Genomic DNA, 23,537 nt, shown 5'->3' with positions numbered 1-23,537 from the left:
GTAAAGAAGCTATCTCCTTCTCCATCACGCAGTCTTGCCTTTGATCGTCAAAGCCACAGTGGGATCTGCAGCCATCAGCTCGAACGTTACTTGCTCTTTCCTCGTGGGATAGAAGGAAGCAAAGTGATTGCTAAATATTGCTTTTTCCATGAGTTATCAAAAAGAACACACACCACTTTTTTTTTCTTTATACCATTTATTATAGACTTTTTCTTGTTCCCAAGGCTGTTCCCATGATCTTAGAAACAAACTAGTGACAAAAGCACATCCCCTAAAGGCACGTACATTTAAGGGGAAATATCCTTTGTCACAGAGACACTGGTGTAACCGATTTGCAAGTAAGGATATGGCAGAGTTAGGTCTGCCAAGGAGATTGGGCTTCTTGAAATTTTTTAGGGAAAAAAGACTAAATCCTTCCATCCAGCACAGAGCTGTGTGAAGGCTACCCTGTACTGTCCCACTTTTGCCTTTGTGGACCCACTCCCAAGGCATGCAGGACATGAAGTGAGGGGTTCTTAACTTAACCTTTCAAGAACCATAATTTGTCATTTTTCCAACCTGGTTCCAACCTAATCCTGCGTTCCAGCTCATCTTACTCCCTTTTCCCCAGAATATTTTGTGTTTCTTCCAGGCAGGGAAAACTAAAACAACAACCCCCAAAGAAAGTTAGTTAGAAATGTTCAAAAAGCTTAATATCAACTCCTGTCTCAAATTGAGACTTAAAGGAAGGAGATATCCAATATCTTCTAGAGCCCCAGATCCCCTTAATAATCAAATTCCAGAAGTTAATGTCCTCTGGGAAACCATCCTAGCCATTCTTGCTTACTGGCTGCATTGCTCTTGTACCTTTCCAGACAGATGGGCAACTTTCTCCTATTACAGCTTCAGGAGGATAGGTAACAGGACTTCTTGTTCACACCTTCCTCTAACACCTGGCACACCTATGATACATAAATGCTTGCCAACTTAGTGATAGAATTGGATAAATGGTGGGGATTTCACAGCCTACTTGGTTTGCTTTAACAACTGTCACTGCCTAAAACTTCCCTCTTGTGCTTAATTTAGTGGATTCTGGATAGGGATGATTCCCAGTGGCCTCCTTGGGACTTCACATCTTGCTCCTGATCCCAAGATGCCTCTCCTAGTCGACAGATTAAACGTAGAGTTGACAAAGAGCAGTGGAAAGGTATGTGTACTGGTCAAACACACACACAGGTCTAGGTCCACCCAAAGGTGTGCTCTCTGCAGAACTCTGGAACGCTCTCAGCCTGCATCATTAGTATCTCATAAGGTGGGGCCTCTGACTTTGGGAACACCATTAAGAAAGGTTGGACTGCATTCCAACAAGGCAAAGCTGGGGCACATTTAGAATCAAGCATAAATTCATCCCTTGCTTCCTGAAAAAGTCTCCCTGTCAGTATTTGTAGAAGCACCACATTTCTGAGATCAGTCGGTTAGGCAAAGCTCCTTTTAAGACCTTTGGTTTGTCTCCTTAATCTCGAATGTGAGGGTGTGGAAAGTGCATTGGGCTACAAGTCAGTAGATCCAGGTTGGGAGCGTGGCTATTCTATTATCTTAAATGAGACAGGATGCTTCTTAATTTTGCATCTATAAAGCGAAGACATAAGACATGATTCTTCACACCAAGTTCCTCTATTGGTCTGCACCTAGACTCCTACAGTAACTTATTCTAATTCTCAGAGCACCCTAAAGCTTCTTCCTGACTTTCTATTGCCTTTTTTTCTCAGAATAGCCTGTCCTGGAGCTACAGGACCCAGGTTCCCAAGGCACGTGGAATAGATAATCTGGCATCTCTGTAAGGGAAAGCTTCTCTCAGTAGAGACAATGATATATGTGGTTACTGGAAGATGAGAGCAAGAAAACAAGAAATTTATTAGGGAAATAAGCTGTCCAGGAAGGATCCATCCAGGACACCTGCTAGGAAGTACTTCCTGGGGCCAGGTGGCTGAGAGAGGGTGTACTGCTCTGGGTCTCACTGTGAACATAGATCTTTGTTTGATCTTGGACCAAGGGCCAGGGAATGACGAGACTGGCCAATGAGAAATGTTCACCCAAATGAGCTCCTTGTCTCACATTCAGACCTACTTACCCCACAACTGTCATAACAACAGGGTGTTATAGGTCCACTCAGAGCCAGAAAGAAGCTGTGATGAAGATATTCCTGACCCCAAAACACAACAGACTGTTCCAGCTCTAGTCTACTCATGGCCTCAAGGATGAGCTGCTGACTGGTCATTCATTTGAAAATCGTACTTTCCAAGTGATCCAGAATGATTAGATGAAATCAGAGCTATTCAAGGAAAGCTGTTTAAGCCCAGGAGAGGGCTTAGAGAAAAGATTACGAAAATATCCTTTGAAATGTTTCCTGCTGTTCTTTAGAACAGGCTGTACTGAAGCTTCTCTCTCCTACAATCCCCAGTTCAGCACCCTGTGTTGTGATTTTATTTCAGTCATTACACTGATGTGCAACTTTGGGAAAGTCCCTTAAATTCCCAAACCATCATAGTTCCCATCTGTAAATTACAGGGTAAGGCTTGTCGGTAATCCCTGACCTAGAGGACAAGTCTATATCCAACTTAAGATGTGCGAGTGTGTGTGTTTTCATTTCACTATTATTGAGTTTAGCACATTTTCAGAAAAGTTGGAAATTGGTTCCATTGGTCTGCTATATGAATCAACAAGTAGCTAACAGCTAAGGAAAGGGGGGGGGGTCATCATTTGACCTTGGCCTTACACAACGCCAAGGACACTATAGTTGGGGGCGGAAATCTCTGTAAGGACTTATGTTCCCTATTAATGGCTTGGCTATGATCAGTTAGAGATACACACCTTTTCTTCTGTGAAAAAATTATCCTTGATAGCAACATCCCTCATGCATACTTCTCTCTTTTTCCCCCCAAATCTCTGCCTTATAACCCTCTTAATTATCCATTCTTGTATTATGTTTTATCTTGCTAGTGTCTACTTCTCTGTGCTTTAGCCTAACTCTAAAGAATAAGAATAGTTTTACGATTTGAGATGAGGCAAAATGCTGCTGAGTAGGGTCTTCGATACCACAAGTACTTGGTGGTCTTTCCTTTTCCCTAGTTATGACCACCCCACCCCACCCCCATTTCATGTTTCCATAGCACCCTATGCATCCCATCTCATAACAGTGTAAACCTTTTTTGTATACACTTCTCCTGTGTCCATCTTCCCCAGTAGGCTGGGAGCCATGTCAAGGCCAGTCAGCTTTGCTCTCTCTTTCAATTGCCCCTTGGTCACTCCACACATATTTGTGGAATAAAATCTGAAGGAAACATGGTTGACTCTGGAGCACAGCTTCTTTCCTGTACCCAGGGACACTCAAGATGCTTGCCTATCTTCCTCCTGTGGACTCACATTTTCTTGGCCTTTATTTTTTGCCTTGATGATGTACTATCATTACCTTGAAATAACATATTTTCACAATTAAAAAAAGTGGTTTCCCATATCTCTTATATTTGAAACTGACACATCCTCACCCACTTGATAAGCTAGAAATCATATGAACTCATCTCTCCCCACCCCAAGTTGTCACACGAAGAACCTCAGGAGGTTCCCCCAGCCCACTTTATTTCCAGAAACGTATGAGACCTGCTCCCAAGCCCCTGCCCTGATTCTCAAGCTTCTTCATCTTCCAGGTAAACGTTTAGGAGTCAGAGTTCCAAGCACAGAAGTCATAGCCTGGAAGCTTGAAGACTTCACTCCCACTTCCATCTCAAGAGAATCTGTGTGGCTCTTTGTGAATGAGCCTTGGTGACTTGTAGCATCTTAAAGAACCTTGAGTGAGGAGAAAGGCCAGAGTGAGGTGACCCTGTCTGGGCATGGGGTGGGGGGAGGGGCCTGACCTGGGTAGGGAGAAGATTTCTCATTTAAATGCCTGAAATCCAGCCAGTTCTGAGCCATTTATAGAGGGCTTTTCTTCTGGCCTCAGCTCAGAGCAAAATCAATGGTGGTCCCCTTCTTCCTGGCCTTCTTATGATTGTCCAGTCTGAGTGAAGATACACCCTTGAAATACTGTAAAGGTATGTTGTTCTGGAAGGGCTATCGGGAGCCTCCTTCCTTCTTCTCCTCCCTCATCTTCTTCATGATCATCAGAAGGGTCACCACCATCATCTCACTATCCAGTGTGTTCTTTTCAAATACCTTCCCACCTATTAATGCAGTTTGGTCATCACAACAACTCTGGGTGGTAGTCCAGTAGGGATCAAATACGCCCGTTTTTGACATAGGAAAACTAAGGTTCAGATAGGGAAGGCTACTTGTCCAAGATGGAGGCAAGGATAAAACCCAGCTACTGGGCTTCCCTGGTGGCACAGTGGTTGGGAGTCCACCTGCCGATGCAGGGGACACGGGTTCGTGCCCCGGTCCGGGAAGATCCCACATGCCGCGGAGCAGAGCGACTGGGCCCGTGAGCCATGGCCGCTGAGCCTGCGCGTCCGGAGCCTGTGCTCCGCGATGGGAGAGGCCACAACAGTGAGAGGCCCGCGTACCGCAAAAAACAAAAAACAAACAAACAAAAAAAACCCAGCTACCTTTCTTCTGACAGTAGTGAGACAGAAGTGGTGTTTTGGGGGGTGGGGTGGGGGTAGGGATGAGGTGGAGGATGGGCAAACGGGAAGGGGGAAGACAGGCTGGAAGGATCGGGGAGCCAGAACCAAGGGGCTGAAGATTTAAAGACGTGAAACTCAGATGAAGACCCCCAGTACCACGGGAATGCGCCGGCCACACTCCCCTGAACTTAAAATTTGGTCCAAGAGGCTCATGAAGTTGCAGGGAATTCCCAGTGAATGGCCACATCCTTCCAACTCTGAAATCAGGGTTTTCATACACAGTCTAAAGATAAATAGGGATGCTGAATGTTTTTGTTATTATTGCTATTGTGTTTGGAGCTGGGAGGTCTCAGTTATAAGGTCAAGGCATTCATACCCTTCAGGTACAGACTATTACCTGCAAAAAGCGATGAACACGAGAACAATGCCAGCTGCACTACTTGGAAGGATGAATTCTCCCTTTTTTATCTTCGAACCACTCGCAGCAGCCTTTCCACGGCTGTGAATCATCCATTCAAGGGAAGGGAAGGGAATAGAACATTAAATATAATTTATGTTTTGCTAATTGAAATCAAATACAAAATTCAGTCTCCCGTGAGTTGCTGTGCTCGTGTTTAAACAGGGCGGAAGTATCATTAACCTGATTCTATTTTAGTAGGTTGACTTAGCTTTTTCTGGATAGGAATGAATTCCTTTGTCAAGTTTCCCCACGGAAGAAGGGGATGTGGCTTAGTGACTCGCTCCAAGTCACAAGGATCAAGCTAGAGGAGACACTGCCGAAAAGAGAACCTAAACATGTCAACTTGGCATTTCTTTTTCAGAGCCATGAGCTTTCAACCATATCGCCAGACAGATGCTTAAAATACAAATCCTCCAGATCTCAAGGCTTAGGCCTCTGCCCTATTTCTCCAGAGAACTTTAGCCTACTGTTCTATGCAAGAGTGGATAAATTCTTTAAGGAGGTTTCCCCACTTTGATTTCCCAGGTCAAAATGGCTTCTTAACCATGGGCTAACCATTTTAAAAATGGATTCGCTTGTCCTCTTTATGTGAGGATGCATACTTACTAGGTTTCTTTTTAAGCAGCACTTAAGGTCTTGATGTTCTGGGTTTATGGGGACAGGCAGAGAGCCAGGGAGGTGGCACATGGACAGCAGGTGTGATTGAGGGGCTGAGCTAATAGGTGTCCACCCACCACAGAAGAGATGCTGGTAAGCTAGAGTAATGCTCATCCTTCGTTGGGGGAAAAACATCTTTAAAGCTTTCCTACCAGCAGCTGCTCCTTTGACCTCCTAAGTTATAAGATCATCCCTTACCTCGTTGTCACTGTACTCCCAGAGAGACCTATTCCTTCAAGGAAGCCATGAACCCTAGGGACCATGTCTCTCGGAAGTAATCCCCACAAAAGCATAAAAGGAGGGGAGGAAGGAGGATGAGGGGACAAAGAAATACACAGGTGAGACTTGCCTCATTCTCAATCCCACCTTCTGTAAGATGGAATCTTTTGAAAGGATAGACGTCTGGGCCCTACCCTAGAAATTCTGATCCTTTAAAAAGGCTGCAGTGGGGCTTCCCTGGTGGCGCAGTGGTTGAGCGTCCGCCTGTCGACGCAGAGGACACGGGTTCGTGCCCCGGTCCGCGAAGATCCGACAGGCCGCGGAGCGGCTAGGCCCGTGAGCCATGGCCGCTGAGCCTGCGCGTCCGGAGCCTGTGCTCCGCAACGGGAGAGGCCACAACAGTGAGAGGCCCACATACCACAAAAAAAAAAAAAAAAAAAAAGAGGCTGCAGTGGAGCTTAGGAAGCTGTAGCTTGAAAACACCACACATCTGCCTCTGGTGTGTAACTAACTAGATCCACTCCTTGCTTTGCTTATAAAACAAGGCCCCAGACCAGCTAGCCCACAGTACACTCTTCTGATTAAGCAGGCGTTCTTTTTTCCAGTAGGTGTAGATGGGTACGTGTGTACGTATTTTTATATTTATCGTCTTTTACTTTGGCAGTAAAGGCATATATGTCGCCTTCAGCTCAATAACCACTTTCTTATCTGGAAAAAATTTACTTGTTTCTGAATCTGGCACGTCAGTCCATTCTTTGCCAGGGTGGGTTAAGACAGGAGGGTACCGCACCCCTTACAGCAGTTGCTTCCTTTGTGCTATTTCAAGAATCATCCTGACCTGCAGACAGAATTCCCTGAAAGATTCTCTAATCTGGATCTTTCCGGCTATCCCAGAGAAGGGATACTCCCAGAATTCGAGGGTAGGGGTAGAGGTGGGAATGGAGGTGACCAACACAAACACACCATCAAAACCCATTAATCAGATTGCATTAAGCTTTATAACAACACAGTTTTCAGTTAGCGGGAGAAATGACAGTTTAATAACAGCCGAACAGATTTCACTGCCCCCCCAACTCATACATATTTCCAATTTTGCTAGAACAGTTCCTGGTTTTGGAGATCCGTGAAGAGCGCTTTATGTCAAATGTTGCATTTTAATGGAATCAAACTAATGGGAAGGGACATTTTATGCAGCAGCCCCTGATGGGGGCGTCCGCAGACAGCCCTTACCCTCCCCCACCCCCAGACACTGGTAAATGGAGTCTGATAAATGGAGTCAGCCCTCTTGTCACCGCCCCAATGTGTACCATCTCTGAATTAAGCAAAGGAAGCACGAGATGACCATGTAGGGGAGACGGTGGGACAAAGAGAAGGATGGTGACCGATCCCCTGTGGGTTGTGCTGCTAAAGGTTATTCACGACAAAAGACATGCCAGCTCTCTGGTCCTCGCCCCTCTGGGGACCCTAAGGGACAGAGCCCATCCTGATAGCATGTGTCAGAACCATGCGGCTGAGGGTCTTCAGGGATGGAGACCTCCCACCGAAATGACTGGCTTCCTTTTTTTCACTCCCAGAGATGGCATTCATCTTTCCCAACCGCAGGGCTCTGAGCTCTGCTGCAACCCCCCTGCTCTGAGAGCCGCCCTGTGATTCTGATTCTAAGGAGGCACAGGCTAAGCTTCTCCGCCGCCCAGGATACTCACAAAGAGAGAGACTCAACCCCGCTTCGGGGGCTCCTAGAAAGGCTTCCAGGGGTGTCAGCGTTTTTTGGTGAGAAACATGCATGCCTCTGCCTTCATAAGGTGAGGAGGGAGTAAGTCAAAGGTTGTGGGACGAGACCTTTAAGGAGAAGGTTAGAGACACTTTAAGAGGGAGGACCTTGCTCCCTAGGAGTCCTGGAGCAATTGGCCACAATTAGTATTCTGGCAAGATGCCAAAGCAGAGGTTGCTAGAGCAGGGGCCTTTGCCAGATATGGGGCTAGAACTCGGGCTTCCCAGATTAAAGTGAGAGACTCCGGCCAAAAGTTGACCTTCCTTTCTTTTTTGTCATTTAAACAAACATTCATGCCACTGTCTCTGACCTTGACAACTATTTACGTGTCCTGTCTTCAGACTTGATTAACGAGCAGAAGACAAGAATTAGCAGTGGATTCTGGTGGCCATCTGGTCAACCAGATGCTGCTACCCAGGCAGGCCTGGTACCCTCATGAGTATGCCATGGGATCCATCCCTTTGCCTAAGTCAACAGCGTTGGAAGCAATCCTGATTGGACAAAGGAGGAGATCTACTTGGCACCCCAGCAAGCCTGAGGCTGCAGACCCTGGGGGATTCAGGACTCAGGTAAGGAGCCTCCCTAGCTATTCACCAGCCTTCCCTCCACATCTCTAGCCTCATTTGTCACCCTCTTCCTGTTCCCACTGGAAATTTTGACCAGTCATTTGGTAAAACATCATGTTGAAGGGTTTGTAGAATTTCCGCAGTCTGTGGATCACATCGGGGTCGATGCGGGGATGAGTCCGACCTTTGCTCTTGCCTAGGCACCTGGGGGCGCTGCTGTCTTCTGGCTTCTTTAGGCAAGGGAACCCCTTGGTTTTGTTGAAATAGAAATGCTTCTCAGTCACAACGCGCTTGAGGCCTAGAAAATCCTGTACTTTGGCCATTTCCCCGGCGGGGTCCACTATGAGTCGCTCACCGCTGACGAAGAGGATCTGAGAGAGGGGGAAATACTGGAGCCAGTTTTCCAGATGCAGAGCATAGATCCCTATTCGAATGGCGCTCCAGGAGGCATCGATCAGCCCTAGGGTCCGATTTTTGAAGGCCAGCACCTCGAAGGTGGGGATCTCGGGTTTCTTTGACAGTGTCTGGGTGTAATCGGAGATGGCCCTGGTCACGGGGTTTCTCACCACCACGATGAGTTTGATGTCCTTGGCCATGGAGTGGATGCGCTTGGGGGCCTCATTTGTCACAAAGTAACTTGGTGTCTTCTCCATGGTTAACTGCCCATCCAAAGTCTTAGGCATCACATTTCTGGAAGACGGAGGAAAACAAAAGAGTGATTATTCCTGTCCAGAAATAACTGAACTTGTTGCACGAAATGTATGATATAAATAGCCCAGTGGGGAGCTACCCAATAAAATTCATGTATACTTGGGAGTTCTTTTTGGACTATATATCCCTCTATAGTTCTGATTATAGTATTATCAGAAAAAGCAGCATAAAGCTTGCGCAATTCATTCATGGGAATCTTACGCACCTCCATTTAAATTTCTGCTCTATCTCTTACCAGTTATGTTTAACCTAGATCGGCTCTTAATTTCTCTATGTATTAGTTTTATAATCTCTGAAATGAAGACAATGATAGCACCTACTTCACACAGGTGTAAAAAGATTAAGGGAGATAATGCTTTTAAAGCATTTGGCACAGAATCTGGCATGTGTAAGATCTTAATAAATCAGGGATACGATTGTTGTAGTATCTTTGAGAGAGCGTTTGAGCTCAACAAGACCTCAAAGATGATCTAGTCCAGGGGTTGGCAAACTACTGCCTGCCTCCTGTCATTGTATGGCCCACAGCTAAGAATGATTTTTCATCTTTAAAGGATGGGGAAAAAAACAAAATAATAAGACTAAAATTTTGTGATGCATGAAGATTATATGTAATTCAAATTTCAATGCTTATAAATAAACTTTTATTAGAACACGGCCACACATTCCTTTCTGTGGCTTTTTGCATCTACATCAGCAGAGTGGAGTAGTTGCAACAGAGACTGTATGACATGCAAAGCTGAACACATTTCCTATCTGGCCCTTGAAGAAAACATTTCTTGACCCCTAACCTAATCCAAAGGCATCTTTATGCAAATGAGGAAACTGAAGCCCAGAGACAGGGAATCAGACAGGCTTTGTGACCTCAGCAATTTGAATCACATCCCTGAGCCTTATTATCCTCATCTGTAAAAATCCTAAAACTTGCTTCAAGTTCAGTTGAGGATGAAACGAATGACATATAGTGTGACAGCATCTAGCATAGAATTAGTTTTATACATGGAATTTCTTCTTTCTTGGCTCCCAAGGTTGCCCAGTGACCCAGTGATAGATCCCACAGCAGGAGGCATATCTCTTGGTTTCCTTCCCAAGGTTGCTTCTCCAAACCCACCCCTCCATCCACGTTTGCCTTCAGAGTGGCCTTGTCTTACTTGGGAACTTCAAGAGATTAAAGTAGTTTGATGTACTTGTACCTGTCGGTACAGCAGGTCATCTGCCACCACGTGCTCCATCCATCTCCATTAAGTCCATTCACTTCCGAGCCTTGCACCAAAGTGGTACATTTAGGATTACACAAGACCTCTTTGTTATGATGACATGCTTTTAAGTGTCTCAGCTAATAAAACTTAATACAGACGAAGATCCCTCAGCTTCCCCTACCATAATTAAATGTATTTACTATTGCGTGTGTGGAGAAGGAAGGATTCTTCTTTTATCTCTAATTCACATGCTCTGTCAATAGTTAGTTGCTACTGGGTTCTGAGCGTTCTCGGCAAGCATTTCTATCAGGCAACAGGCACTTGCCTAATGTAGAGAAATTCACATGGAGGTTGATGTGGTTCGTGTATAATGGTTGGGCAGTGAGGAGTTTTCAGATCAAAGCAATAGCCCTGGCCATAAATAATCATGCTCATCTTGAACTGATATTATCTCCCCAGTATTTTGAAAGTGTTCATGTTTGTGTGCCTGTTTGGCTCTTATCAGGTTTAATTGTGACGTTTGGAGGGGCGGGGCTAAGGACCACAGTTTTACGGGAGTCACGTGAGCCTGATTTAAGACTTCTGACGACCTATGTCACCTTGATGAAGTGCCTAAACCCACTCTGAATCTCCATTTTCTCATCTAAAAAATAGGGTTAAAAAGAGTCCCTCCCTTACAGGATTGTAATGAAGATTGAACGCGATAAGGCAGGTAAACCACTTAGAATACTGTCCAGTGAATGCCAGAATTTTAAGAGGCACAAGAGCATTGGCACAGCAATTCTTAGAGAAGAGTAAGGAGAAGATATTTCCGTTTGACCAAATGGAAAAGGTGAACAACGTGGGAACTAAGGAACTGATCTAGAAAAGAAGGATATTCTGATTCAAGCCAGTGTCATCAACCGTTCTTCCTGATCTGGAGGCTGGTGAGCAATGGGGAAGCTGCTACTAGTTCAGCTGAAGTTGAAAGAATATACTGATATCCTACTTTTCTCCCAGTTGGAGAGAGAGATTCTCTTCTTTTATTACAGAACTCATTTCGTAGTATAAAAATATTAAATAAATGTTGACGCAAAAAATGCTGAAGATAGATATTTTTACATGGCCTCTTCCAGACTTTTGCCCCTCAGATATATCTTGCTTCTTTTAATTTGCTGTATTTTTCTTTAGCAAGGAGCAGCTGCTAGGTTTTTCTTCTCCTCCAGTCTCTGCCAGTCACTTCTTAGACCTCAGTGTTGATCTTTACGTTGACAAATGCATCTCCTTCACTTCAGCTAATTGTTACAGTCTGTCAAGATCTGTGTTGATCTCGAGTCTTTTATCTGAAGCATCTGAGATAAATGGTACCCAGCCTATAAGCCGGCGTGTATAGGAGTAATTATGTGACCAGCTCAGTGCTCGGTGCAGAAGGCAGTGAGAGGAGCGGGGCTAGAGAAGGCAATAGAGAAGGTAGAGGGAGCGGAGGCGCCTAAACGGCTTTGATCGTCATGTTACAGATGGATTACACCAGGCACTTGAGGACAGTTCCTGCATTGGGGGCACACATGGTAAAATCTTGGCACACATTAAGCCAAGATACAACTGTTGTTGCATGAGATATACAGGATTCTTTGCTGGTAAGAAGCTATCCAGTAACTGCTCAAAATCAATGGAATAGCAGTACCCCCTTTCCAAAAATGATTCTGAATCAGTTATATTCATTCATTCATTCATTTGTTCCATAAACGCTCACTTCTATAAATGGCAACATACTATGAACAGAACAGACAAGGTCCGTTCCCCGACAGAGCTTCCAGTGTTACTACGACATCTGATAAAAGGAGAGTTCTTTATAGCATCACATACATGACTATTCTAATCAACAGAGCGGGGTATCATTACTATTTCACTTTTAGAGAGAAGGAAACAGACTCAGAACCTAAAGATACTTTTTCGAAGTCTCACTGGGTGAGTATATCCTTGGTTCCTAAGCTCACTGGCCAAGCAAACACCTACCACCAGTTTCTGGCAAAGAGCAGGTGCTGAATAAATACCTGTTGAACGAATGGATGAATAAACCATTCATCTCTTGTCCTAAGGTGAGGCTTTGGTGTGATGGGTTTTGTTGTCCTAATCTGGTCATTTCTCAGGCCTTGTCCCCTCACCAGTCTTCTCACCTGGGCCCACGACCCAGCATCTATTTCTGTATCTATCCTAGTGTCTCTGTTCCTAAAAGACTAGAGAGGGCAGTCTACGTGTAAGACCAACTTCTCCCAAAGTGGGCTTTGGATGTTGTCTCCCTCTACTTTCTCAGGAATGATTCATCCCAAGTTTCCTTCTCTCTCCTGGTTTTAGGGAAGTTCTTCTCGACTGGGTCTGACATTTTGACTGCCCATGTTCTCACATCTCTATGTGCTTGAGGAATGGGGAGGAGACCAGTCATGCCACAGGGGAGTGAGCAAAGCTAAGGAAGTGAGAAAATAAGGTCAAGGGGTGGGGAGGGAAAGACCACAGGGGGTCTTAGGGGCCACGGGAAGACACTGGGTTTTATTCCATGTGTGATGAGAAACCACTGAAGAACATGAAACAAGACAACATAAAATTTACATTTTAAGAGATTTTTTTTTTTCCTGGCTGCTTTGCTGAGAACACACAGGCATGTGGCAAGAGCAGAAGGAAGGCAGCCTGTTAAGAGGCCATTTCAGGAGAGCAGGTTAGAGATGGGGGTGGCAGGAATGCAGGTGGAGAGGGCAACCTGGGAAGCAGTGTTCACAATTAGGATGCCTTTAAAAGGTAGGGCCAACAGTCCTTTAGGATGGTTGGGATGTGTGTGCAAGAGAGAGAGAGAGTATCATAGAAGACTCCAAGATTGTTGGCCTGAGCTAATGGGTAAGTAGTAGCGCAGTTTATTGACGTGGAGACAACTGAGAAAGAAGCTAGTTTCAGGGGAAGATACCAAGTCTGATTTTGGACTTGGAATCTGAAATACTCAAGTGAAGGAGTTGGTAATCATCCTGATACAGGAGTCTGGAACTCAAGGGAGATCCCAGTTGGAGGTGGACATTTATATCGTGAGTTCACAGCCCACCTGCCAGAAAGTAGGGTGAAGGAATGTCAGATTCTCTTCACCTTCACGAGTAGAAGGTGGGACCTAACTTCTGCCTATCTGGGGAGTTCTCCTGAATAAGGAAAAGCATTCAGATGCTGGTGTGCAAAGCAAATCTTTAAATTCCATAGCAAAGATTTTCACTAACTCCTTTGAATTTCCAGGGTCTTTGATAACTTCCGGTATTACAGAGCTTAGGAGAATGTCATAATATGGTTGGTTCCCACCGCTCCATGGCTAAGCTCAGTTTCCGGAAGCCATGGGCAATGTTTTATTCACCTTTGTATCCCCAGTGCCTGCCGCGTGGCAGCTGCCCCATAACTATGTGTGGTTATTAGATGAATGAACGAATGACATACGAATGGAAACAGGATCCCCAGCAGTCAGGAGAATTGGGGAGCTTGGAGGGCTCCTCTAAGTAGGCTTCCCTCACATGGGGTTCAGTGTTTCTGAATTCCAAGCCATCCCTCATCTGAAGGACCCTGCACTGCAGTGTGTACCATATGGTGAGAAAACACTGCATCTGGGCTTGGAACGGCTCGTTAACAGTATCTGGGGTGCTCAGAGCAGCCGTGACATCAGCGTCAACACACAGTCCTGAAGCGAGAATCAGCCTGCAAGATCACACAGCTGCTCTCACAACCCCAAATGTTTATGAGACACGATCCAACTCACTCGCCCTCCACCACCTCCACTCTGCTGGTGGGGGAGCTGGGCGGAGCACAAGCCCCACCTGGATGCAGGTCAGCATCCAGGGCTTCATAGGAAACAACAATAATAGCGATCCTACAGTAGTTATCATACGCCATTTATCCAGTGCTCACTCTGTGCTGTTTGGTGGTTGAGAGTTCAAATTCTGACACCAGATCAATGTCTCTAAGCACGTTCAGACACTGGGCTCTACAGCCTGGTGGTTAAGAGCATAGCCTCCAGAGAACCAAATTTGGATCCACTTATTAGCTCTGTGACTCCGGACAAATTACTAACCCAAGTTGCATTATCTGGAAAACAGGCGTCATACTGATAATACCCATTGCATAGGGATTTTGTGACAATGATATGAGTTAATGCCTAAAAGATTGCCTCACAGATAGTAGGCTCGCAATACATTAGCCGTGAATTTTTAAAACAACTTTCTTAAGAAGGTACTACTACCTTCACCACTTCGGAGGTCAGGAAACTGAGGCTCAGTGAAATTGATCTGTTAGTCCAAAGTAACAGGAGGTAGCGTTGAAATTCAACCCCAGGTCTGTCGTGAACTTTAGCCAGAGCTCTTAGTTACTGCCTGGCAATGCTTAACCAAACGACAGAGGCTCAACAAGGTTACGTGACTGGCCCAAGGTCACTCTGCTGGTAGATGGCAAAGCTGAATCTTAAACTGAGCCTCATTATGTGTGTTGTAAAGGTGGGCTGTCACTGAATCACCCCTGGGAGTTACAGAAACCCAGGCCAGAAGCCCCAGAAATTCTTGCCAGATCAAACTCCACCGTTCAATTTGCGACATCTCTCTCCGGGGCGTCATCAATTGAAGCAAATGGACACCATCACGAATGCCGAGGGAGAAGGCAGTCACCCGTATTAGATGTAAAGAGCCCATGCTCTCTGGAAGGGTTAGCAGCTGAGCTTGCCTGAATCAGAGGTATATGGGCACCTCACATTTTCCCAAATGCATTTTCCAGTGGGATAAATGGTGCATAAATGAGCAATATTTTCTGAGGCCTCCAGATAAACTGTAACCCAAGAGAATGGTGGTTAGAGCCAGGGCATGAGGTAAGGCTGTTTCTTCTGCACTGAGGAAAGAAACTTAGAAATTCAATCGGGCGCCTGCTACTCGCCAAGCATCGAGACGGGCAATTTCACATATTATTCTGGCTGAACTGCACAAGGAGCATACAATTCACTGAGCCCATTATAGAGATGTGGAAACTGAGTCAGAGAGACAATAAACCCCGCTCAGGACTACTTTTCGGCCTCATTCTTTTGGAAAGTTCATGCTGCTTTTCAAATCCAAGTTTATGAATCCTGGAATCCCTGAAGATGAAAAGTCAAACCCTTTGGAAACCACATTTCTTATGTAAAGACCCAAGAAAAGCAGCCTTTGCCAGGGCCATACGGCTAAGGACCAAACTGAAGGTGAGACAGAAGGGATCCTGAGTTATAGCTCTGACTTAAGAACTAACTTACCAAATGCATTTAGGACAAGGACTTTTCCCTCTCCGGACCTGTACCATGAAAGGGCTATGTTAATATGAACTCCCTCATTCATTCCAATGAGTGTTTGCTGGTGCTTGTGATGTCGGGTATATAGCGATGCCAAAGCAGGCATGGTACCTGCCCTGCAACAGACTGCGAGTCCTTTGAAGGACACACCTGAACTTCCCATTTTTGTAAAGTGGTCTGTGCTTCAGATGGGGCATCTCTGGTGTGGGCAGAGGTCTCTTTTCAGACAAAATCACACCTGCCACCAAGAGGGAGAAGGAGGTGACAGAAAAGTGAGGGCAGAGGAGAGGAAAGGAGGGAGAGACCTGAAGCAAAGAATGAAGGCACCTAGAAGCGACAGGAAGGAGAAATGAAGACAAGAGGAAGGAAAGGACTGAGGGAGGAAGGGGAGGAAGAAGGCAAACAGAAGGAGCTGGGCTTTGAAGAAACACAAAGAATTTGAATAACTGGAGAAGAATGAGGAAAGCATTCCAGTTTTGAATGACACATGACCACAGTGTTGTGGTTTTCTTTTTCAGTACGCGGGCCTCTCACTGTCGTGGCTTCTCCCGTTGCGGAGCACAGGCTCCGGACGCGCAGGCTCAGCGGCCACGGCTCACGGGCCCAGCCGCTCTGCGGCATGTGGGATCTTCCCGGACCGGGGCACGAACCCGCGTCTCCTGCATCGGCAGGCGGACTCTCAACCACTGCGCCACCAGGGAAGCCCGACACATGACCACATTGTGGCAGAAAAGAGCAAACCCGGATCCCAGGCACTTCTGTGGTTTTAGAGTTTGTGCCAGGCAGGTACAGATATTTTAGGATCTATGAAGGAAAAAGAGAGAAAACCATTTATCTGTTCATGAATTTGGCAACTGTCGTGTGCCAGGTACATTAGGAGATAAAATGAAGAGCAAGATGTGCCCTGAAGAAGTTCACATCTCCTGAAAGAATAAAAATAGTCTGTGAGGTCTATCCTGTCTCTGAGGATTCACGGAGTCCCATGAGTTTCAGGTAGAGAATCACTCCTGGCTGAGGGTCGACTTAATTCCAGAGTCCACAGTCACCTCCTTTAGAAGCTTGTCAGTGGGTGCTCATCCTGACAAAGGCGGGTGGCTCAGCGTTTGACTTCGGGGTTCCATCTCTGAACCACAAGTGGCTTTAGCAACTCATTTCATGTCTTTTATCCTCTGTTCCATCATCTGTCAAATGGGTATAATAGCATCTCCTCCTCATTCAGAAGAAAAGGTATCAGGCATCCTGGCACAGAGCAAGTATTGGTAAATATCCCCCCTTGTTATTGCTGCTAGTGTAACATAGCACATAGTAGGTACAAACAAATTTATTTGTTGAATGAGTGAAGGAGACCAGCCTTGCTTAAACTCTGAATCTAAATAACTATTACTGGTTGCCTAATATATACACCCCTCTGTAAATGATGACCCTGATTCATGGAAACCCACGTCTCCAATGGGCGTTGATACGACCCACTCTGAGAGCACCAAACAGCTTCTGTTTAGCATAGATTCCAGTGAATTCCTAGAAATCTCTTTCTCCTCGCCATCCCAGGCTGCCCAAGCACTTGGGAAGCTTCAGTGCTAGGCAGAGCTTGGCCACTTTATGGGGCCCATACCTCAAATGGCACAAATCCTAGGCTTGCTTTTATTTCTCCTTGTCACCCCTGGCTTTTCCCAGTTCCCCCCCAGGGCTTCAGCATCAAGAGGCCACCATATGACAGAAGCTGACTTGTTCATATGGATTTTGTTTTTGTTTTTGTTTTTGCGGTACGCGGGCCTCTCACTGCTGTGGCCTCTCCCGTTGCGGAGCACAGGCTCCGGACGCGCAGGCTCAGCGGCCATGGCTCACGGGCCCAGCCGCTCCGCAGTACGTGGGATCTTCCCGGACCGGGACACGAACCCGCGTCCCCTGCATCGGCAGGCAGACTCTCAACCACTGTGCCACCAGGGAGGCCCCATATGGTTTGATTTAGAAAACACATATGGACAAAAAACAACTATGAATTTGACAATCCCTTAAAATGAATTTGTGACTGAGTCATCACCACTGAATCTACATTTTTGAATGTGGCCATGTGTGCGCGTATGTGTGTGTATGAGATTTTTATTGATGTAGTTTATACTCAGTGTTTGGTATCTATAGGGATGTGAAGGTCCCTGCAATAATTCTCAAGCCCACAGGTTGGGAAGCAGGGTTCTAAAATGTAAACCTTTGCCTACTTACAACCTCAGTTCCATCAGTGCCTTCTTACCCACAACTCTGCCTCCAATCCCTCCTCTCTTGTTATTGGACCATCTCACTCCAGAGATTCGAAAACAAGATGCTCCCTGATTTTGAATTCACAAGATTACGGCTCACTTCACCTGCCCCTGACTGGGGATTCCACCCAGAGTATACTTCTCTGATCCTTTATTCATACACATTCACAGAGTGCCCCACTGCAGAACCTCACACACCAACTTCTAGTAGCTGTTTTATTGTATTTTCTTTCCTCGGGCTCCGCGTTTCAAAGGGCAGGTGCCACAATTAAATGATGATTCTGGAGGCGCCAGCGTTGTCTGCCTGGGCACCTTGTGCTCACGATTTAACAGATGGTGACAGGAGAGGGCTCCTCTCGGGAAGGCCCCGCTCCAGGTCTCTCCGCCGCACACTGCACTCCCAGCTGTGCGTCTGCTCATCACTGCCTTGGGGGTGCTGCCAGCCCTGCTTCCTTCTCACCTGCATCCTGCGGCTGGCCAAGCCCTGCTTACTCCTGCTGAGTCTGCCTCTGTCACCCTTTGCATGTCTCAGCCCTACTGTGTGGCTCTATCCTGGCTCTGCCATCCTCACTCTAATGGACTTTGGGAAACTTATTTAACCGCCCTAAGCCTCAGTTTCCTCATACAATGGGTATCACAAGCAAGACCTATCTCAGAGCATGTTTTATGAAGGTTGAAAGGGCCGGTGCTTATCATGCTGCTGTAGAATGAATGTGTGTGCCCCCCTCCACACAAGTCATATGTTAAATCCTAACACCCAATGGGATGGTATTGGGGGTGTGGCCTTTGAGAGGGGATTAGGTCCTGAGGGTGGAGCTCTCATGAATAGAATTAGTGCCCTTATGAAAGAGACCCCAGAAAGCTCCCTCCCACCTTCTGCCGTGTGAGGACACAGTGAAAGGATAGCCCTCTATGAGCCAGGAAGCAGGTTCTCACCAGGCAGTGAATCTGTCAGCATCTTGATCCTGGAATTCTCAGCTTTTAGAACTGTAAGAAATAAATGTTTGCTGCTTAAGCCCCTCAGTCTATGGTGTTTTTGTTACAGCAGCCAGAATGAATGAAGGCTTAAGCACAGAGCCTGGAAGGAATTAACTGCTGAGTACAAGTGTTAATTATTGTTGCTATTACATATGAATCCTGTTTACTCACTGTGCATTCACAGAGAATGCCATCTTAGGACCTGTGCTGACCATGAGGTTATTTCATGTTTATCTCACATGCATCCTTAAAACAAACTTTGCTTTTGTAAATAATTTGTACGTGTCTCTTCCTTGTGATGCAAGGAATCTAACTGGCTAGATCGATATATATATAATAAAGCACTGGATGTTTTATTGGTGGAAGGGCTGCTCAGGTCGACTCATGCCTGCCCATGGAAACTTGTTAAATAACTCAGTCAAGATGGAGGCATCCATGCATATGAAGGACAGGTGTGAATGGTGCTGGGAAGAACAATATTTTGTCACACGGCCAGGCACCAACTCTAGTGTTGAAGGAAACTTGTTCTCTTCGCCAACAGAATGCAGCCCAGAAACCCCCCTTTTCCCTACATTTGGCCAGGATGGCAGGACCTCCTCTCCTACAAAGTGCCCAAGTAAGAGCCTTCCAGGTGTGTCCTTGAGATATTTCCTTCATAAGGGTGCACCCCCAAATCAAGATCTCTAGCTTCAATGATGTAAAGCACAATCATAAATTCATCACTGCACCCTACTGTGCCTGTACTTAGACCTGACTTTCACAGCTTGGAGCGCATGAAATACTAAACAGATTTTCAAACCCATCCATCTGATCATATAACAGATGGAGAAATGACAAATAGGAAAGAAGATCAGTGCACAACTAGAAAGATATACATAAACAGGCACACATACTGTGCCCCAAAGATTGAAGATTCTAATGTTATATCATCACATATTCACGCACACTGATCTCCTATGGAGGTTTCTCTTTCACACACACACACACACACACACACACACACACACACACACACACGCCACTCTACTCGTCCCACAACTGGCTCCTTCTTATTATTCAAGTCTTGGCTCAAACATCACCTACTCAGAGGGCAATCCCCTTCCCCAGGCACCATCTAAATCACTCTCCTTCACACCAGCCTCTTTTGTGCCCTTCCTAGGGCTTCTTGTTATCTGACATTATCTTGCTTATGTGTTCATTTTCTTGTGTCTTGTCTGTCTGTCCTAAAGGAAACAAGCTCCCAAGAAGGAAGACAGTTGGGCACTTCTGTATCCTGCTGAATCTCCAGCATCTCGCTTAGTGCCTAGAACTGAGACATAGGTCTCAATAAATATTTGCCCAATGATGGAAGAGATGAAGGAAAGAAGAGGGAAAAAAGCACAGTTGGAAAGAAGAGAAGGGAGAATAAAGGAAAAGAGGAAGGAAGGAGGAGAGGGAGGGAGGAAGGGAAGGAGGAAGGATAGGAGGAAAGAAAGTTAGGAAGAAGGATGGAGAGAGCTGGCTTCTTCCCATCATTCAGGTCTCATATTAAGTGTCTGGCTTTGGATTATTATGAAAGCCACTAGCCACATGGAACTATTTAAATTTAAATTAATTAAAATTAAATTGAATTAAAGATTTAATTTCTCAGGGACTATAGCCACATCTCAAGTGCACAATAGCTACAAATGGCCAATGGCTACTGTGCTGGAGGTACAGCTCTAGTATATTCCATCATCACGTAACATTCTATTGGGTAACGCTGGTCTGGTCCATCAGCTATGATTTTTGTGACATCAACATACCACTCAGAAGTCATCTCTCAGAGAGGCTTCCCCTGATCATTCTATCAAAAATCATGCCTGCTCCAAGTTACTGTCTATGCCATTGTCTGGTTTCTCTTCTTGTCCACACCGTGTGGCATTGGTCAAGATTTGGAACTATCTACTTCACTCACCAGTTCACATGATTTCTGATGCCCTTCTACCCGGAACTGCACTCTGCAATGGCAGGACTTCGTCTTACTCACCAGGTACTGTATCTGTCTCTAATGGAGCACTGTATACAACAGGTACTTAATAAATGACAGTGAATAAACGAATGACCCCTCTGGATGTGCACATTTACATTTTACACATTTTACACATTTTACTCATTTCATGCACCCATGCAGCAAGACAAGGGCAGTGAAGTAAGGTCTCAGCTGGTGGTAGGTGGGCCTCCATCGCTTCACCTCCAGCTGGTGAGAAGGTGGGAAAGGCTGAGAGCTGATGCTGCCTCTTGCTCACGACCCAACCCCCTTCACTGAGGCTCTGCACATCTTGCCAGACTTCTCAGGGGCTGGACTCAGCGTCCTGGCCAGGCTCTAGCACCAAGGGGCGGGAGCCTTGGGAAAATCCAGGTCCACGGAGCTGTGCTGCTGGCTGGCTGGGGAGGAGCACATACAAAGTCACAGCCTTGGGTTTACCTGGTGGCGCAGTGGTTGAGAGTCCGCCTGCCGATGCGGGGGACGCGGGTTCGTGCCCCGGTCCGGGAAGATCCCACATGCCGCGGAGCGGCTGGGCCCGTGAGCCACGGCCGCTGAGCCTGCGTGTCCGGAGCCTGTGCTCCGCAACACGAGAGGCCACGACAGTGAGAGGCCCGCGTACCGCAAAAAAAAAAAAGTCACAGCCTTTGCTGCATGTCTGATCAATTGCCTACAAACTTCTTCCTCTCACATCTATCCACAGTGACACCGCAGTCATGGTATCAGCATGTTAAGGAAGCTCCACTTCTGGAGGATGTTTTCAGGGGGAATGAATATTCCCTTGCTGTTCTCTTTTTACGCTCCTCCCTAGACCCTCTCACAATAGTCCTGGCAGAGTAAGATTCTGCTTATGCTGAAAGATCCCAGGGAAGCAGGACACTGCCCCCAGATGACTGTGGATCTCATCTTCTGCCTGGACTCACTCTTCCTGGTCTACAGAATTTTTGGTCCCATTCCGGAGCTCAGTGCACACTTGATATGCTGCCTTGGGAAACGGGCTTCCTCTTTACTTGGCAACCTGTGTGGATGTGTTCTCAATAAGCCTCAAACCTGTGTGCCTTGAATTGGGTAGATATGCTACTCTGATTCCAGGGGAATCAGATGTTTCCCTTTCTAGGTCCAGATGGCTGGCTTAGTTGCAGAAAAACATAATACCATTGACTCCTCTACAGACAGATGTTTCCCACTGCCTACAGCTCCCCATCTGCCTTCAGTCACCCCTGACCGTCTTTCATCATTAGTCTCATAGCTTAGCCCTCCTGCACAGAGCCTGGTGTCTTTGGGTGAATATGTATGCACTTGGGAGTATGGTGACACAAATAGTATACTACCCTATGCAGCATTCTAAAATTTGGGTTTCTGCTCGGTGCTTTGTGACCACCTAGAGGGGTGGGATAGGGACGGTGATGCAAGAGGGAGGAGATACGGGGATATATGTATATGTATAGCTGATTCACTTCGTTATAAAGCAGAAACTAACACACCATTGTGAAGCAGTTATACTCCAATAAAGATGTTAAAAAAAATAAAATAAAATTTGGGTTTTCTACTCAAGAATCCTTCTTGATCTCTACGTCTGTGTCTCTGTTTCTGCTTTGCAAATAAGATCATCTATATATGTATACGTATAGCCGATTCACTTTGCTGTATGGTAGAAAGTAACACAACATTGTAAAGCAACTACACTCCAATAAAGTTAATTTAAAAAAAGAAAAAGAAAAAAGAATACTTCTTGAGATTTTCCCTTATCAGTTCACTTCCCATTTTTAAATGGATGTTGCATTCTATAGCATATGCAAACCCCAGTTTACTTAGCCATTTCCCTGTAAAGGCTCCTTGCATTGTCATCAGTTTTCCATGACGGCAAAGAAGGCTAACGCAAGCACCTTTGCACACGCCTCTCTTTGTATGTACCCGTTCGAGTATTTTCCTAACGCAGCCCTCCATGGTGGTCATGCCAAAGTATGCTCCGCTCATACCGTGTGAGGATATATACCCCTGTCCCCTCACCAGCGCCTAATGGTACTGACCCTTTTTATTTCCCCAACCTGGTGAGAACCATCCTTCAGGACTCAGCCCACATGCCCTGTTTGCCCCAGGATGACAAGACACTTCCCTGCTGTGGACTCTGCTGCCTGGTCTATTTCTACCATTGACTCATCCCACAATATGGCACATATGTACTTCCTTGTCTCCTTTATCAGACTCTGAGCAACTTGGGGAAAAGGCCAAAATGGCTCCCAGGAAAAGCTTGCTTGGTTGGACCAGATTAATCCCCCTGCTCTTTCCAGATGCTATAACAGACCTTTGCCAGGAATGCCTGTGCCCCTGGCAGCACCAGGAACAGGTGGAGTGTCATGTGAACCTTGGGCATTGAGAAATTCTGATGGGAAAATAATCTATGCAGAAATGAGTGTGACTGGGTGCAACCAGGCAGAAGTAAGGGAGGGACAAAACTCAAAGGAAGGGTCTGCTGGCAGGAATAAACTGTAGCCAGGCCCTGCTGACCCCTGCACGTCAGTTCGTCGGTGAGGAGTGCTGTGCTCTGGCCACAGCCCTGCCGTGCGCCCCCTGCACTCTGCATTTTAGCCTCTTAGAATTATCTTGCCATTTCCTGGAAACAATGGATTTTGTCATATCTTAGATTTTGCATATGATGTTCCAACTTCTGAAATACCCTTTCCTTCCTGCGTACTGACTGGTGGAGCCCTTGTTCATGGTCTGCCTGATCCAAAGGCCTCCTCCTCTGTACAGCTTCCCTGGAACATATATAATATAATATAGTATAGTATAATATAATATAATATGATGTAATATAA

The 23,537-nt window shown here is 46.0% G+C and overlaps 1 protein-coding gene across 2 annotated transcripts in view; it reads right to left on the bottom strand.

The window, feature by feature from the left end:
- Nucleotides 1–6,924: 6,924 nt before the first annotated feature.
- Nucleotides 6,925–23,537, bottom strand: part of LOC307197607 (heparan sulfate glucosamine 3-O-sulfotransferase 4) — a 290,500-nt gene continuing 273,887 nt past the window's right edge. The window contains exons 2-3 of one of the 2 annotated variants that reach the window (XM_079943684.1): nucleotides 18,672–18,722; nucleotides 6,925–8,958 (exon numbers count right to left, since the gene is read on the bottom strand). In XM_079943684.1, the coding sequence (XP_079799810.1) occupies nucleotides 8,322–8,951 (630 nt within the window). In that variant the 5' untranslated portion in view covers nucleotides 8,952–8,958; nucleotides 18,672–18,722 and the 3' untranslated portion in view covers nucleotides 6,925–8,321. The remainder of the gene's footprint in view (nucleotides 8,959–18,671; nucleotides 18,723–23,537) is intronic. The other variant, XM_079943683.1, reaches the window with a different exon arrangement.

Source organism: Stenella coeruleoalba (assembly GCF_951394435.1).
Source record: "Stenella coeruleoalba genome assembly, chromosome: 15".
NCBI classification, from domain to species: Eukaryota; Metazoa; Chordata; class Mammalia; order Artiodactyla; family Delphinidae; genus Stenella; species Stenella coeruleoalba.
Note: the sequence above shows the minus strand (reverse complement) of the source record. Positions and strands in the feature narration are given on the sequence as shown.